At 37.3% G+C, this 12,036-nt stretch overlaps 1 protein-coding gene across 1 annotated transcript in view; it reads left to right on the top strand.

Moving 5' to 3' along the window:
- Positions 1-10,615, top strand: part of LOC107695011 (attractin-like) — a 61,996-nt gene extending 51,381 nt beyond the window's left edge. Inside the window, exons 27-29 of the mRNA XM_016494772.1 lie at positions 4,723-4,830; positions 8,481-8,595; positions 8,717-10,615. Coding sequence (XP_016350258.1) covers positions 4,723-4,830; positions 8,481-8,595; positions 8,717-8,841 — 348 coding nt within the window. The 3' untranslated portion in view covers positions 8,842-10,615. The remainder of the gene's footprint in view (positions 1-4,722; positions 4,831-8,480; positions 8,596-8,716) is intronic.
- The last annotated feature ends 1,421 nt before the right edge of the window (positions 10,616-12,036 follow it).

Raw genomic sequence — 12,036 nt, 5'->3', positions numbered from 1 at the left:
AATTCCGCAGACCGCGGCGGCACAGCGCGAGCAGACTCAAACAGAGGACACAAGGTGTGTGTTTATCGATAGATTGTTAGAATATCTGTATCTGTGCAGTTCTTTGTCATAAATACAGTTCACAAAAGGTCACGAGGTAGCAATCGGTTTCCCATCTACTGTAAAGTTTTCACTGCATTCACCCCTCATCACACCACAGCTGTTTCCTCCAGTGGAAATCTAGCCCTTAACACATATGAACGCATACTTTATAAAACGATCATATTGCTATTTTCATTTGAAAATTTCATATTTAATATAAAACATATTACAGTGCATGTGGCATACCATACAGTAATTCACAGAACTGATTAAAGACAGTGACAGACAGCACTCAGTCAATTCACTCATTTTAACTAAAAATCAGAGTGATTGACAGAGATACAGTAGAAACATTATGTGTGGTTTTGTATTAAATAATGACCCAGATCGTGAAATACATTTATTAGCCTTAGAGTAAGGGGAGCACAACTCGGGAAATGAGAGCATCAAAGGAGCATGTGAATGCTATGTATATTTATTTTTAATGTTCTTTAATGTTATCCATCGTTTTTTATGTGGCTCTTTTTTTTTAAAGTATCGGTTTAGGCACCGGTACAATTTTAAAAGTATCGATTTGGCACCGGTATCATAAAAAAACCCAATCGATACCCAACCCTAACAGTGGGTTTGCATTTGAAAATTAAATTTTGAACCAAATGAAACCATGCGACCAATATAATGTTACTTGCTTTGTTAGCAGTTTGAATTGTAACATTTGAGTATTTGGATATATTTCCTTATGCACTAACCTGTAAAACTAACCTGTTTTTTCCTGAATATTCTTTGACCTTGATGGTTTTCTTGTGTTCATTTTTGTAAAGGAAATGCTCGCATATTCTCGCATTGTCAGTGTGATTTAGCATTCAGGGGAGATCTCCGTTTTGGAGGCAAGATCTGTTTTTAAATAGTCATTTAAGACAGCCTAAAAGTGAATTGTTAGTGGATGTATTCAGCTGTCAGAGCCATGCATACAAATATCAGGCTTCACATGATCACGAAAAGCCTGGAATGTCCAGAGGATTTTAAAATGGTGATTTCCAGGGCTGGAAAAGTCAAAGAAATTCAAAGAAGTCGTCCGAAGGTCATGGAAATCTTGAGTGATTATACATTTTTCTATCTCTAAAAGATTTCATTGACTGGGTGTTGCTCTTTGCGGGAGTGTAATCTCCATAAAATTATTTTTTAAAATCCTTGTCCAGTAATTAGTCTTGGAGAGTCATCGGTCAAAAGGTACAAAAACCCTGAAATGGGGACAGACAGACCACAGATTGTCGGATGGCTTTTCTGTACAAAATGAGAACAGGTCCAATTTCTAGCTGTGAACCTCCAAATCATATGTAGACGCTTTGCTATTTATATTCATATTGAAAATGTGTTTGTCAAGCACAGTGTTTTAGATCAAACCCGCCTCAAAAAGTCTGTTGTAAATTATTGAAAATCAAAATTCAGATGCGTGTGCCTGAATGGTTTAGCATATGAGTTGTGGCTAAAGACACATGTCTCTTTGCACTGTGCATTCTCTCTTTCTGTCTGCTGCAAGGCAGTGATATTAATTCCACTAATCTGTAGTCTCAGGGGCTTGTGGGAATAATTAGGCAGTTGGATTACAGCTCATTTGGGGGATTATATTCCTGCATTAATCTCTCACAGTGGCCCAGGTTTATCTCTGGCTGGTTGGGTAGCTCCCTCTCGTTCTCTGTCATGCTCCTCCCACTTGTAGCCTTTCTCTCTTGGAATTTCCTATCCTGTTGCTGAGACAATTAGATGTATCAGACATACAACACCATTATTTTCCAGGCAGTCTCACAGGCCAATGAATGGTTCTGTTTTGTTTTGTTTTTTTCTTTTCTCTTGACAACCAACCATCGATCTATGGCTTTGTTCACAGTGCTTCCAATTCCAATCTTTAGGACTGACTGTCCCCACTGTCATTTTACAAATTATGAAAGATTCATTTGATCAAACAGTGTGATGAATATCCGTTATATCTACACGGGTTGCCATATTAATGACTTAAGTGTCTGCACGATTCCAAAAGACATGAGAAGAGCTGTCATTTCATCAGAGGGTAGAAAACTTCTTGATATTTCATCACAGTGCTGAACTCATGAGGCGCATCAGACATCATAAGTGTCAAGAGTTTTTCAAACCGCATATGGATGTGATTTAGATTACGGCTGCAACTAATGATTACTTTGATAATTATTTAATCTGTTATTTATGTCTTTTATCAGATTTGAAAAAGTCCAATTTTATTTCCAGTACTGGTATTTTATTTAAAAAAAAAAAAAAAAAGTTATTACAGCCTGCCCAATGTGCATACTGAAGATATGCTATATACATTGTGCAAAAAAGGGTAAAATGTAAACATTACATTCTAAAACTTGCCCACCATAATAAAATAAAACAAAATCAACTGCTATAATTCAGATTTGTTTTGTCCATAGAAATGCGTTATTGACTAAATGTGTTATTTACTATATTAATATGAATGCGTTATTCATGTAAAGTGATGTAAATGGTTGTTGTTTTCTGTGGGTAGAATTGGTTATTGGTTATTGATTTCTTTCTTTATCGATTATTATTGATTTTATTGATTAGTTATTGCAGTATAAGTTTAGATCAGTTAATCTTTTTATATTCAGACTACAAATGGATTTGAGTCAGATACACCAAAAATACGATTTTTGTTGCGTGCCTGTAAATGAGTGGTGTGTAGAACAAATTTTGGGACCCCATGAACCATGAGACAATTCAAGGCTACACTGCTGAAAAAAACAGCTGGGCTTAGCTGGTCTAGCTGGTTTTCCAGTGGGTGACCAGCAGACAATTGGCCATCCCTCTAAAACCACCAATCCAGCTGGGAGAAGCGCAGTGGGGATTGATAGCAGAGTGTCCTTGTGTTTCAGCACACAGGCTGTCTCAGATCAGTATTCAGCATGCCTACACCTTACCATCTGATTCAGCACTGCTTCTCTACTGAAGGTTGATTGAAAGATCTCTCTCGTTTCTCCCCCCTCCACATCTTGTTTTGCTCTTATCGCTCTCTAGCTGTCTTTCTCTGTCTGTCTGTCTGTCTGTCTCTCTCTCACACACACATACTGATTCAGATTCATCATTATTAACATCAGAGACCAAGAGACAATCCCGTGGGGACATTTGAGATGTTCAAAAACTTCAAAATGTTTAAAAGCATGTTTTCTGCACTGTTTTACTTTCACTAAATGAACATAAGAAAGAATGATGTTTAAAACCATATTTACTTTATGCTTTTATTTTTATATTTTCAGTTTTCATTTTAATGTAATTTTTTTTTTCTATTTAGCTTAATAAAACACATGCACATGATAGTGTTAATTCAGTATTATTTATGTAATATTATAGTATTTTTTAAAATTAGCGTTTAAATATATTTTCAGTTTTCATTTTAATTGACCAATTTTTTGGTCATTTTTATGTGCTTTTGTCATTTTTATTAATTTTTTATTATTACTTCATTAATATTTTTATATAGCTTTAATTTCATTTTTTTATTTAAGGTTTAGTTTTAATCATTTGTGTACTTCAACTTAAACATATTTTATTTCAGTTAGTTGCCAAGGAAGCATTTCTAATTTTCATTTAAGCTTTTGAAGTACATTATTTTACTTTACTTTTACCATTTATTGTCCCCCCTTGAGGGGCAATTTGTTTTACAGTGGTGGAGAACAAGCACATATAAAACAAACAAATACAACATACCATAGTACATTAAACATGAATAAATATTAAACATTTGCAATAACCTAAAAATGCACCTTTTCCTATTTGAATTGAGCTTGGAATAGCATATGGTTTAAATTTAAAAATAAAAAAAAAAAAAAAAAAGTTTTTCCATCTAATACTTAGATTTGATTTCTGTTTTATTTCAATGAATGAAAATATTAATAGTTTTAATTAATAGTTGTTGTTTTTAAGTTTTAGTGAACAGTAAGTACACTGAGGTAAATTTATAGAGAATATTATTGTGATTTCTTCAGGAGCTGTGGGTATGAGTTTGGTCTGCCATGTGTCCCTCGATCATTTCCATTCACTGAAAAGAAGAAAAAGAAAGAAAAAAATGACTGGCTTCTGGTTCCTATGTTTCTCACGTGAACCCCAGTATTTATATATTTATTTTTCTTCCCATACTATTGACAGACATTCAAAGACATATCTCAAAATAAAAAGAACTCTTGAGCACAGCTCTTGAAATTTTAATATCGACACTTATAAGATGTTCCATACCTGCATATAACCTTTTAATTTTTTTCCGTCTTTATTGGAAGATTTGTGCCAATTTACGTGTTTGTATCCTTATTTTCCTAAGATATAAGCAAAGAGTGGCATCAATTATGCTCCCTTTCAGTCTCTGACAGCTGTGCAGATATACAGTTCCTCTTGTTTGACTTCCTCTTAGATGGTCCTTTTATGTGTTTGTGTTTTCACAAGCTTGTTTCAATCTGGTATTCTCTCTTTTATATTCAGCCTGCATCTCTTTCAAGCTAGGCCGCTTCAAACGTCACCTTTATATTAATCTCGGCTTTAACGGCACGCAGAGCCATGTGCATGTTTGTGTGTGAATGTAACACTGTTGGATAATATTCCTCTTCTCTTTCTCAGCAACTCCTGCGAGAAATGCAGCAGATGGCCAGCCGACCATTCGCCACCATCAACGTTGCCTTGGAGACGGATGAGGAGCCACCAGACCTGATTGGTGGAAATGTGAAGGTTAGCGTGACCTTTCTTGTGGTGACATCAGAGTGGCTTTAAGAGAGAGTGCAGTTACTGCATATGTTAATGTTGAGTCACTGGCTCTGTTCCAAAACCTAGTGAGCTGCATTGCTGTCTACATAAGCAAGCCTTCTAAAACTGCAACCGAATAAAAAGTCTTTCGGAACTCGGCAATAAGCAGCAACTCTCTTAGGACGGGTCACTAATGCACTCCTAATGTGACGCACACAAGAAACTCGATTCTTATGATTTGTTTCTAGTTAGCACATGTTGCTAAGCTAATGATTCAATGCTCAAATAAGCACAACAAATAAATGAACAGTACAGTAGAATGCAAATATTCAGTTTTTCATTAAATGTATAGGGAAATACAGATTTCCCACGTTGATTCAAATTCGCAAGCTCTTTATTTGATATTTCAGTTATAATGTCCAGTTTGCTTTGCTTTAAAATTCTGTCTCTGCTAATGTTGTAAATTATACAGGGAAGTGTTTCAGAAGCTGCAACCCTCTACGCCCCCCTCGGCATTAGAACCGCCATTGGCTAGTAAATTTCTTAGCATACCCACCAGACTCTGTAGAAATATATGAATGATTTGGAATGTGATTTTCTTTATAAAATGACAGCTTTTTATGAAGACACTTTCATATGTATTGCGGCCTGCGCCCACCCACTACTTTCTGCTTAGTTTTAAAGGTTGAATAATTCCAAATTAACTCAGTCATTTTGACAGGAAAAACAAGAAAGAATATAATTTACATGTATTGCGTCAATTCTACATGGTATGTAAGACTCAATTGATTCTATTTTTGCATGTGTGAGAGAAACGGTGAGTGTGGCACCTACACACAGAGTTTATGGTGCGTCACATACCCTGCACATCCACTGATATCAATGGGAATAATGCATTTACTTCGCTATAAAGTGACTAACGATAGACATTATTTAGTCATCTCACATTAAATTGTCACATATGCAAGCAATGTAGAGGATTCCACTGCTTCTACTTTTCCCAGGCTTAACAATGAATTCTGGGTATTCGTAGACTGACGTTTCACTCTGCATATTCCTAAACCCTGGGTTAACTTGGGACTACATTGTAAATTTGTTTCAAGTTTCTTTCCATTATTTGATGGTACATAGTTATTTTATTGCATTGCATTTAGTATAGATTTCAAACTCACATTCACAACTCAAGTAAAATTTAATTTCTTTTTCAGCAGCAGCAGCATTGATTTAGCAGTGGGGGAATACTATGCTGAAAAAATCGTGCAGAAAGCACTGATCAGGGGAACTTTCTGGGTATATTACACAAATATTTATGTTAAATATTAACAACAGGGCCCAAACTACGAAGTTGACGGAGTTATTCCTCCATGCAGGCTACATTCTCATGCACCCACTGAAAATAGGAATCGAGTAAAAGATCGATCATGGTATTTTAAGAATTGATATCTAGATAGTTGAAATAAAGACTGCGATTAATTGGAAAATCTGTGTTTTACCCAACACTATAAATGAAACGATTCTATTGATTTTATAGTGGTAAATAAAATATATTTCTCTCAAATCAGAGAGCTCTAGGATTCTAGGATTGCTTTATCTGTGGAGGATACATCTGATACTACCTGATAACTTGCCAAAATTAGGTATATTATAAGGCAGTATAGATTTTTGGGAATGTGCCTCAAGTGCCGTCTTGTTAGGCAGCTCACTAGGTTTTAGAACATAACTTCTGTGTATTAAGTCTCAGACTAACCCTCTTTGTTTTTGACATTCTGTGGTGCTCAGCAACTTTAAACCATCCCACTTCCAGTGTCTAGTTTTGATAGAGCTTTGTTTAATTCTGTTTACTTTAGTTTCGAGGCCTGTTGACCCCACTATGAGATTTGCAACTGATAACTACATTACATAGTATTGCAGCTATATTTGATTTCAGGAATTGTTGGTTTGTAATTACTCTTTTGTTTTGCTTGTTGTCCTAACACTGTAATGACAGCCCTAGAGTGAAGATCCAATTTAGATGTACCTCTTTCCTGTGTTCTCACTCCTGCTCCATCAATGTCCTGTGCTCACTATCAAGGTTTAAAAGTAATTACAATCCAGCCGTCCTTAATAGCAAAAAGCTATATATCCAGTTATTTCTCTCAAATCGCATAGAAGGACCCCAGAGGGTGTGAAACTAAAGTAAACATGACTAAACAAAGAGTGATTCACACAGGAGGCTCAGTGGACTTCAGAGCATTCAGTGTCTCTGACACATTCAGTATACGTCTGCTTACTCTCTCACTCACTCACAGTCACTCTTGTTTTCTTTAATTATAAGAGTTAATTAAACAGAACCTGTCTTCTGCTTGCTCAGTCTGGTTGCCTCAGATAATCACCTGAGCCAAAACGTAATGGACACATATATATAAATATATAAATGCATACATAGAGCAATACGCCCCTCCATACTCATGCCGATGCTCTCAGAGGCTAAAATTAAATTTTACTAGGAGTTTCTTCTTTTTGTGTGCTGGAGGAGTAGGTGTGTATGGTGTGAAAGATAAATGCCGTTGCCCCCTGCTCTGAATTGACAGTGGGAAAGTGTGAGGAGGAGAGAGATAGAGAGGAGTTGAGGGGGTGAACTGGCCTCGGTAGGATAAGAAGTGGTTTAAAGAGAAGAATATATGAAGAGAAGGATGGATGAATATGCAAGCGTGCTGTAAAGAGGGGAGAATGTGTGAATGAGGGGTTGGAGAGCTGCAGTAAGCATGCAAACACTCAGCCATTGTACAGTCTTTTTGATGCATATGCACTAATACCACACATACACACAGCACACACTGGGGAAACTCGGCAGTTACGGAAAAAGAACAAGTGTGTATAAAAGAGTTTATGTAAGTCTTGGGACTGAGGGCAAAATCAGAGTGTGAAATGGGTCAAAGCTGGAATATGATTTGTGAGTGTGTTCAAAAACAGAAGCTCATGTGCTTTGCTTTCAGCCCTGCTCCACACATGCATTAAAAATACTTACAAAAAAAGACAATGGTTTTTGTGCACGTAGCATGGAATTCTTTGTAGTACAGTACCTTGGAATTAAGCAGTCGTTCCAGTACACTGGTACAATATACTATGTCAAAGTAATAAGTTAAAGGGTAATTGGAAAAAAAATACAAAATTATGCTAGTTTTATTATTATTTTTAACTTATTTTTGAACTTTCTATTCATCAAAAATCCTGAACAACCATGTATCATAGTTTTCAGAAATATTAAGCAGCACAACAGTTTTCAACATTGATAATAAAAATGTTTCTTGAGCAGCAGATCAGCATATTAGAATGATTTCTGAAGGATTATGTGACACTGAAGGCTGGAGTAATGATGCTGAAAATTCAGCTTTGATATTACATGATTAAGTTGCATTTTAAAATACATTGAAATAGAAAAGTTATTTTAAATTGTAATAATATTTCACAATATTACTGTAATTGAGCATAAGAGACTTTAAAAACATCAAAATCTTACCGACCCCAAACTTTTGAATGGTAGTGTAAAATTTTCAATTAAAATTCACTCATTTTGCTAGGCTGAGCATTTTCTCTAGTGGTCTCTGAACCCCGCTGTATATTTTTTTTGTAACCGTTTCTCTTTTTTCTCACAGTCTGTGCCTAAGCCCATAGCTTTGGAGCCCTGTTTTGGGAATAAGGCAGCGGTGCTCTCCATCTTTGTTAGATTACCCAGAGGCCCCGGAGGTATTCCTCCTCCAGGACAGTCAGGTGGGTCGGCGAGCCAATGCATTTGGCCCCCACGCTGAGTGCTGAACATTTTTACACTCTCTGCCACCAAAGCCATTATACTAACGGTCAGAAACACCTCTTTGTCTTCCTCTCTTCTCAGGTCTGGCAGTAGCGAGTGCATTAGTGGACGTCTCTCAACAGATGTGTCTGGGATATAAGGAGAAGTCGGGAGGGTTGCGTAGCCGCAAGCAGCAGCCATTAGCACAGCCTGCCACCTGCATCTGACATTTACCCCTTGTCCTTTGACCTCGGACCCCTGCCAGGTCTGAGTCACAGGAACACACGCTTATGGCTGGGTCACATTCACAGAAGAAGCAGGGGGGCGGTCTCTGATTGGAGAAACTGAATCTCTCCTGGACCAAGCTGAGAGAACACTACAGGAAATGAACTCTGATGTGACCCTGACTGATAGGACTTATCCTGGGCCACTTTATGATATTTAACTTATTTCAGTTATTTTATTCCATTTTTACAATCAGGAGGAAGAAGTATCCTTGCATTGCTGCATCTCTGTTGAAGGCAACACACACAAAACCTTCCTTCTGGAGACTTCTTTGGCTGCATGGCTATAACACAAATACACATATGCACATACAGTACAGGACTTCTTTTAGAGGCCACAAATTGCTTTTATTTCTTAAGAATTAATCGGGTTTCTGATTTGATGTGTAGGAATAAGACTCAGCGAGCTGGTATGTTTACAAGCGTTTGACTTTACAGGTCATCTGTGACATCTCTCCCAAGCTTTTCATCTTTTTCACATCCTTCCATTCTCTCTTGAATTATCTCCTTTCACGTTCATGTAGTGATCGGAGACATGAGTGTTTATGTTTGCCATAATGATTATGCTGCTTCTGCTTTTATCATTTACTACTTCTCTCTTATCTGAAATCTCAGCCCATTTTTCAGGCACATTGCAAGGAAGGAAGAAATAAAAGGCGACTGCAGGCAGCAGGGTGGAATTAGAGCAAACAAGGACCTTGTTTGGGTTTCTCAAAATGTCAGATGTCATTTTGGGATGGCGAAGGATTATCTGCATACACAAATGCACAAACCTGGACCTGCGTAGGAGACCGGGGGTATTCTCCAGGATATGGAGTGGATTGCCTAGTTCAAAGGAAAGGTCAGAGATGGAGTGAGCAAATGTGACATTATGAAATCTAAACCGGTGTAAGTGTGTGTAGCAGCACAGTCATTACATCTTTCATTATCCTGGCATGCGTTAGTGGGTGGGCGCACAGCTGTATCCAGACAGCACAGATGACCTGCTTGCCGGTTCTTAGAGTGCCATGAATAAAGGGACACAGGTCGCTAGACCAGAACAAATCCTCTACTATTGAGAGCCCAAACAGGATGTTATTAATCTGTCTGTGATCTCAATGGAAAATTCATGTCCTGTGACACCCATCAAGTGTGAACGTAAGCTGGTCACAGACTGAATGTCGTAGAGAGACCATTTATGATTTTTTTCTCATGATCTGTTGGGGCCCAAAAGGGAAAAATGCGCTCACACGTACACACAAAGTGATCTAATGAAAGGAGCTGGTCTCTCTTCCTTCAGATGGAAGCTAATTCTCACATTGCTTTTCTCTGTAAGCCTCAAACAGTACTCCTCACACACCGACCGCACCATCTATATACAGTGATACTGTAGATATGGAGTCTGTAGTTTGTTAATATGTATAATGTAGCAGCGAGTGCATTCAAGTTTTTTGTACATAGTGATGGACAGTAATGTGAATGCCGTCTCTGTTAAATGACTTACTGCACTTGGCGGGTGGAGTATCCCAGGCTTTTGAAATATGACTGCATTGCAGCTTCTTTTGAATGTAAAATGGCGAATGTCATGAACAAACTCTAAACTAGCAGCCTACTTTAAGAAAAAAAAAATAAGACCTGGAAATTTAAACTGACCTTGTAATTATATGTGTACATAAAGAATGTCATAGAACATTTTGTCTATAATTAAACGGTAAAATGAAGATGACTGCCTGTAAATCAATTGTTCTAATGTTGAGTGAAATTTCAGTGTTTGTTAGCTAATCACCCTTCGTCTATTTGATGAGATAACAAGCTGCCTTTGGAGGTTTTTTTTTATTTTTTTTACTGAGTAATTTATGTAGCCCAAGAGGAAATGGCACACTTATGGTACAGTACGGCATCTAATGTACATTGTTTTATCTTCATTGCATAGTGTGCTGTTGTAAGCATTTAAGCTTGTCTCTCACAACAGGACAGATGAAATGCATTTGTTATCTCCTTATTATCAGCAGGCGGATGAGGATAAACAAGTATCATGACAACTTCCTCGGCTCGGCATGAGCGTTTATCCAGTGCCTCTTCAGAGTTTTTCCAAATGGGATTATGAGGGAGCTGTCAAAGTCTCCCCACTCAGATATATTAGATACTTTCAGCTTCATAATTGAATGGAAATTCTCACTATTAGCTGTATATTTACATTTTTTCAAGCAAATTGGCAGGAATCCAGAAACCGAGAGGGTGAATATTCTTTTCACAAATCCCCTACTTAAAGCTGCAGTCCGTAAGTTTTGCCTCTTTGTTGCCATCTCCGTTTGAAAACCTGGAATTGCAGCTGTGTGCGGAATTATCTAGCTTGCGTGGGTTGTGAGTCGGCATGGCTCCAGCGCGGATGAATCTAATGTTTTGAAGAGTACGTGTGGCAGTCAGTCACTGCACTGGTGTGGATGTTTACTGTACTTCGCAATCACAGATTCTAGCTTACGTCTTGTAATATGACCCAAATAAGAATTGTCACCAATAAGCTAACCTTGTGAATCGGGCTAAAGTAAGGCGATAGTTTTGAACACTGGCTGGTTATGTACTTGCTCAAATATTGATTTCGGATCATTTTTAACCAAAAAAACGTTACGGACTGCAGCTTTAAAATGGTAATTTTGGCCTGTGGCGTCTCAGAGGTCTTGACCTTCTCTACTGTATGCAATGATTAAAATCATGCGCCGTAATTTTGACAAATTTCTGTTGAATTAATATTTCATTGTAGTGAAAATGTTTCAGGTTTAATTGCTACTGCATGATTTTTCCATTTCCAGGAAAAAAAGGAACATTTCTTAAAATTATGGGACCCAGGAAGTCATTGTTTGGACTCATGCTGTGACTACATCATCATGGAAATCATCTAATTTCATTTACTCAATTTTTACACAAACTGTAGTGATGCCTGCATTCATCAAACTCAGCCGTTCAACGCTTTAAGCAAAATTATTTAAAAAAAATGTGTTTGACAGTTTAACAGTTCTGAAGCTTAGAGAGATTCTAGTCATCATTTACTCAACCTCAAGTTGTTCCAAACTTGTACAAGTTTCTGTTGAGCACAAAAGATGTTTTGAAGAATTTTGTTGTGTGTGTGTGTGTGTGTGTATATATATATATATATATATA

The sequence above is a fragment of the Sinocyclocheilus anshuiensis genome, unplaced genomic scaffold (assembly GCF_001515605.1).
Source record: "Sinocyclocheilus anshuiensis isolate Anshui unplaced genomic scaffold, SAMN03320099.WGS_v1.1 scaffold14, whole genome shotgun sequence".
NCBI classification, from domain to species: domain Eukaryota; kingdom Metazoa; phylum Chordata; class Actinopteri; order Cypriniformes; family Cyprinidae; genus Sinocyclocheilus; species Sinocyclocheilus anshuiensis.
Note: the sequence above shows the minus strand (reverse complement) of the source record. Positions and strands in the feature narration are given on the sequence as shown.